General features: G+C 47.9%; 1 protein-coding gene across 1 annotated transcript; it reads right to left on the reverse strand.

Annotated features, from left to right (window-relative positions):
• Nucleotides 1-475: 475 nt before the first annotated feature.
• LOC311011258 (fascin-like) lies at nt 476-5,954 on the reverse strand. Its single transcript, XM_084006094.1, has 5 exons — nt 4,999-5,954; nt 3,017-3,173; nt 2,790-2,911; nt 2,168-2,338; nt 476-1,452 (listed from the first exon to the last, which is right to left on the reverse strand). Exons 1-5 carry the CDS (start codon nt 5,831-5,833, stop codon nt 1,247-1,249), a joined length of 1,491 nt encoding a protein of 496 aa, XP_083862220.1. The 5' UTR covers nt 5,834-5,954; the 3' UTR covers nt 476-1,246.
• Between the last annotated feature and the right edge of the window lie 460 nt (nt 5,955-6,414).

Genomic DNA, 6,414 nt, shown 5'->3' on the forward strand with positions numbered 1-6,414 from the left:
CACACTGTGTTTACATGCTGATGTCTAGATAGTTTACCAGTAAATGCAGGTACAGCTTAGGCTAATGGGAACATCATTAGTTTAAAGTGATGGACAAATCCAATTCTTAACCTATGATGAAATGCAGTTTTGTAGTCTATTTTGCTACATAAGAAATCACACAAAAAATGCAAAACAACATTATGTGGTGGCGTTATTACAGTTTATCCTAATACTAGAAGGTAAATCTGATGAAAACTGTCTGTCGAATATCAGAAAATGGACAAAAAAGATTCAGGAAGGTCCGCTGTTAAGAGGGAACACTTTATTGTTGCTTTTATTTGACTCCTTTCAGTTCAAATGTAAGAACATGGAAAAGGACTGAAATGCTCTATGGAAGGCACAGCCACAAAAACAATCAGACACTCAAGTTTCATTGTGTCATTTCATTGTGCAGTCGGGACATTATTGTGCAGATTTTGAGTCAACAGTTGAAAGAAACGTATCTGTGACTGCATACATGAGTATCTCACTCAGAAGCTCCTTCAGTCAACGAGCACATCTCAAAATTATACTCTAGATGCATGTGTCTATAAACAGATTGTTTTTTAGTCTGTCTGCACATCTAAGCGCTAGAAAGGAGATCTGGAGTGTAGCGGGTAGCATCCAGGTAAAAACCAGTCACATCCCCTTCCTTTCTTTACACCCTCGACCCGCTCTAAAGTTTCCATGGTTACTATTTTTTTGAAGCATTCGGCGACAAAGACGCCCTTATTTACAGCGAAACAAAACATGTAAATCTAACATCCCGTTGTGCTTTGAAAAAAGAGCAGGAGATGAAAGTGGCGTTATACAGCCAGCAGGACATTTAACAGGAGAGATCTATAGATATAGAAGAATTATCGTATTTGTATATGATATACACCAGTAGTTACCACAGATAGGCACACATCTAAGAACAGCGATCCTCCTGACATTCATCAGGCACAGTCTGTGTAAATGGGAAGCGAAATAACAACACCGGGATTCAGTCGGCAAACAGCAAGTCATCGTGCATCCGAAGCTCCGGTAAAAAGCCCCATCGAGAAGAGATCGATTGAGAAAGGTTAAAAGAATAAAAAACAAAATTCAACTTTCCAGTTTATCAGCTTCAATTTCCACACATCCATCCAGACACATTACACACACACACACACACATTATGCAAAAAGCTACCTATAGGATTGATCGATAGTTTGAAGCACTGTGTCGGATAGCGGAGAAGTCCTCAGTATTCCCAGCGGGTGGCGCTGTCCAAGGAGTCGACGCTGGCCTTCAGGCCTCCGGCGTGGTCCCCTTTCAGGTACTTCCCCCCCAGAGCGCGGATAGCCATCTTGTTGAGGTCACAGAACTCAAACAGGAACTGGACAGGAGCGTCGCCGCTGCACGCCACCGCCGTGTCGTCGCCAACGCACCAGTACTTCCCCTGGGAGTCTGGACGGACAGACAGACTCACACTCGTGAGCACGGGTGTACAAAGGGATTTGCATTTAGCTTATGAGCTACATCATGACATCATCATATCATCGTAGAGAGGAAAGATAACAGATCATATTGATTCATTGTTCAGCATTAAATGCGTCGGGTTAAACAGAATAATGAAGTACTACATCTTTATACCGGATTTGATATTAAATCCATGAACACGCTGAAAGAAGAACTTCAGGTTTCGTGAGATTGCCCCTCCCCCCCCAAAAAACATTGTATATGCACATAAAGTGCACTCATCAATACTTTCATTTTAGCAATGAAAGAAATGGGCTATGAGAGGCTTCGTTTGTATTGACAAACCCACACAGAATTGAAGAGTATTTTTAGCGTCTTTCAGCTCATTGTTTTGATTTCACACCCCCACAACTTTTCTGATTTGGTTCGTCTCGCTGCTCCATTGGTGTGGATTCCAGATGCATGTTTTCAGTGAGGAACCTCACGTAAACCTGCCCAGTGCAAATAGTCAGCTGTGACTGAACTTGGTGGAGCGTTTAGATGCTAAAGAGACAGATATTTCCCCTCAGCGGTTGGTGGAGACCAAAATAGAGCTAAAAGGAGAGTGAAGATGTTTCCTGGTTGCCAGAAGCATGACTTCAAATCAATGTTTCTCCATATTAAATAATTCAACCAGCAGTAATGTGACTTTTAGAAAATGTACCTTTAAGGGAGTAAGCTCCGTTGTGGAACTCCAGCTGGAAAACGTCGTACGACGCTCGGTTGGAGTCCAGAGTCGCCATTCCCGCCTTACGAGCCCCGATGAACCCGTGCTCCCCGCGCAGAACGATGATCGGACGGTTGATCAGCTTCATCAGAAACTGCTCGGCCTCCCCTGAAGACACAAGCGGACCAGGGTCGCATCGGAACAGTTCTAGGCTTCGTTTCCCAACTTGGAATCATCGCAAATCAACGTAATATATTTCTACTAAGATCTAAACGTAAAGATGCGTTTGACTAACAGAGGATCTGGTGTGTTAGTTTCCTCTCTATAGGTGGAGAAATCCTTTAGAATCTTATATTTTGACAACTTAGAGGTGCTATATTCAAGATTGGGAGCATTTCTATCGGCTCTCAATGGCTCTAACGATGGCGACGGCTGATCCAGTAGCTTGCAGCTAACGGTGACAAAAGTGCAAACTATGGCATAAGAATAAATGTTGAATTTAGCAACTTTACAGTAAAACTAAACACATTTTCAATGCATAAAGAAAGAAAATGTACATGAAGACTTCTTTGTTGACATTACGATGAGAAGTTCGGAAACAGCCGAAAACGTAGCTGACCTGCGCTGTCAACGGTAGCAGCTAGCTGTCCGTTCCTCTTGGCGATCACATATTTGTTGTTAGCTGCACGAATACACACTCGGCCGTCACGCCACTCCAGTTCAAAGTAAGTGTTGGCCGACCTATGTGACACACACACACACACACACACACATTAACAAACTCAATGATGGATGTGTATGTGTGATATTCAATGTGAGGCAGTGTGCGTGCGTGTGTGTGGTTACTTGGAGGAGGCGGTGCACTGCAGTCCTCCGCTTGCTGTCAGAGTCCAGTATTTTCCAGCGGCGGTTCTGAAGGCACACTTCCTGTCCTCGCGGCTCATCTCCAACTGGAAGACTTCCTGGTCCCCTTCCTCGTCCTGATTGGCTGACAGGTCCATGCCTAGAAAAGTGGGGCACGCTTGTCAGATTCCATTCATCTCTGGAGGTTTTCACTTCGTGTGTGAATCTCTCCTTCCCTATCGTTTATTATATAATATATTTGTGCTTGATAGACTCCTCAAGGAACAGATCATGAACTCTCTGCCCAGATGCCAAAGGTCAAGCCATACATGCCTGAAACTGTAAACTTGAGACATGAATCCAAAACACACATCCCAAAAATGAGGACTTGGGGCTTGAAAGCAAAACCAATCACTGGTAAACACACACACAAAAACCAACCAGGTCTTGAATGGCCAAAGCCTTTAAATACTTAGAAGGCCCATTAATTAAACACTACTGGTGAGACCAGGTCTCGGTTACTGATGCTCGGTCTCAGTTATGTAATAACACTAGTCCAGCAGTATTCATTTAAACAGAAAGCCACGAGAGGCCATGATTTACAGTGACTTAACAACTTACATATGATCACCTTATAAAGCTGACGTGGTGGACATGTTCGCAAACATGTATGCACACCAAGCAGATATGCAGAAACATTCATTTGTGTTTCTGCTGAATCTAAGTCCAATATTCACTCTATTATAGCTCCATTTTGGTCAACACCAAAAAAATGAAAATTGTGAGATTGAACCAAAACAGTCAATTTGTGGGTGGTAAAACAAAACCAAAACATGCAGCTGAAAGATGCTAAAACGCTAGAGGACTGAAGGGAACTGCAGTCAGGTGATGATTCCCTGTGTGACCGACTGTCCAGCTCAGAACCCGAGGGCAAGCAGCTATATATCTGGAGTCCCGGCCTGGACTTCCTTTTCCCATTTGCTGCTCCTTGTTACAATGCAATTAGCAACTAGAGATAAGAGAGTTGGACTTGAGAGGGTAAACGAATAAAATCTATATCAGCGTCAGACGAAAGATGCCGTTTCTTCTGTTTACTTGCATCCAACCAAAGCTCTGCTCCACATGCCCACCGTCTATTGTAGGCCGAGTTGTTGGACTACAGGTGCAAAGGAAGAAAAGGTGGTCCTTTTAAAAAGTAACGGCTGGGTGTCTGACTTCCTACTTCAATAAAAGCTGAGGTCACAAGTCAGTGACCTGCCCCAACCTCATTCAAACATCATTATCTTCCTCTGCAGTCCATCTCTGATGGAATGCACACACACACACACACACACACACACACACACACACACACACACACACACACACACACACACACACACAATTCAATGCATTAAAGCGCATTGATTGCATAGATAAACTGCTGCCAATGATCAGTCCCATGTGGGAACGCAGAGACTGAGACCGAGTGGCGACAAGACAAAGAGGTTTCACACACACACACACACACACACACACACACACACACACACACACACACACACACACACACACACACACACACACCTCCCTCTGGTTTTCTCTGCCATCCTTTTTGTCTCCCCCACCCTCGTTCTTTATTCTCAGTCTATTCTGAGATCAAGAATGACGGATAACTGCAGACTTGAAGCTGACTCTGAACAAGCAGCCACAATGCAGGGGTAGAATTACTGCAGAAAAATGTTAAGCTAGGCAGAGGCAGGCCAAAGGGAGGGGAGGGAGGGGGAGAGAAGGGGGAGAGGGGGGAGAAAGTGAGAGCATGGTAATGTAAAACACATGGTGAGAGCAAAATTAAGTAACAGGAGTCTCTAATTCTTTCCTGATCTCTCTCTCTCTCTATCACACACACACACACACACACACACACACACACGCAACAGCTGCATGTGTCGCGTGCCCAGATATGCGGTGACTTCATCAAGGCTGCAGACAGACAGAGAGCTCACCTTGCCTCGTGGACACGTTTCTCTCGTTGCCCGCAGTCAGCACGACCTGCGCGTGACTGCGCTCCAGGCCGAACAGCTCGTCCTTCCCGGCGCGCGCGCTTTTGCCGGACTTCATCGTGCCGGTGGGGCCCGCGGGCGCCAGGTAGCGGCCGTTGCAGTCGCGGAACGCCACCTTGCCGGAGCGGAACTCCAGCATGTAGCCGGTGTCCTTGTCCGTGCTCGTGGACAGGCTGCCGTCGTTGCGCAGGAAGCGGTTGTCCGCGGTCTCCAGGTGGTAGCGCTGGTCGCGGTACACCAGTGTCACGAGCGAGTCCACCCCCCAGGGGACGTCCCGGTCTATGGACACCTCCTGCCGCCCCCCTTGCACGCTCAGGTGGGCGAAGCGTTTGCGCGTGAAGCTGTACAGGTTGACCTGCGGGTGCACGGCCAGGTGCACGCTCCACCGCTCCGCCGGCGTGGCGGCCTGCGCGAAGCAGGTGATCCGGTCCTCGCTGCCGCTGAGGTACCGGCCGTGGGGCTCGGACTGCAGGGACCACCGCCCGTCCTCGTGCGCGGTGATGACGAAGCGGCAGTCGCGGCCGCCGCGCGTCTCGCTGTCCGCGGTCACGTTGCCGTCTTTGTCCGTGGCGAGGTAGCGGCCCAGGTGGGAGCGCAGGAACACGGCGCTGCCGTCCTCCCCGGTCTGCTCCAGGGTCCAGGTCTGCTTCTTCTTCAGGCTGCTGGCCGACGCGTTGATCTTGAAGCCGAAGGTCTCCGCCGTCAGATACTTGCCGTCGTTGTTGATGAGCCCCAGAGGGATCTGCAGCAGGTCCCCGTCGGCGCCGTTTGAGGACATGTTTGTGTCAAGAAGAGAAAGGAAAAGAGATGTTCCAGTGTAGAGAGGCGGACAGAGAGAGGGAGAATGTGGGGGTGTCTGAGGGAGGGACAGAGAGAGAGAGGGAGAGAGATGCTGACTGATGATGGCGATGAGTGTCCCCTGACTGCAAAGCCAGACTCGCTCGCTGGAGTTGCAGGACTGTGGGAGGTTTTTTCTTCTTCTTCTATCGGCAGCTACACGCCCAAGATGCAGGCTAGAAGAGCTGGAGGGAGATTATACTGCACATTTAGAAAAAACACCCCACCCCTCTTCACCTACAGTATCAGGAACCTCCTCATCAGAGAAGTGAAGCTGAATCTGATGTGCCTTAAACTTGCATTCTCTCTGCTGACCACCAGGGGGCGACTCCTCTCTGGTTGTATAGAAGTCTATGAGAAAATGGTCCTACTTCTCTCTGCTGGCCACCAGGGGGCGACTCCTCTCTGGTTGTATAGAAGTCTATGAGAAAATGGTCCTACTTCTCTCTGCTGGCCACCAGGGGGCGACTCCTCTCTGGTTGTATAGAAGTCTATGAGAAAATGGTCCTACTTCTCTCTGCT

This window comes from Eutrigla gurnardus, assembly GCF_963514095.1.
Source record: "Eutrigla gurnardus genome assembly, chromosome: 3".
NCBI lineage: Eukaryota > Metazoa > Chordata > Actinopteri > Perciformes > Triglidae > Eutrigla > Eutrigla gurnardus.

Excerpts from the sequence above, each read along its gene's own strand:
- LOC311011258 (XM_084006094.1), bottom strand. The coding sequence starts at position 5,833 with ATGTCCTCAAACGGCGCCGACGGGGACCTGCTGCAGATCCCTCTGGGG. Across the intron at positions 3,174-4,998 it reads AAACGTGTCCACGAGGCAAG|GCATGGACCTGTCAGCCAAT; the intron begins GTGAGCTCTCTG and ends CCACTTTTCTAG. Across the intron at positions 2,339-2,789 it reads TGCTACCGTTGACAGCGCAG|GGGAGGCCGAGCAGTTTCTG; the intron begins GTCAGCTACGTT and ends TTGTGTCTTCAG.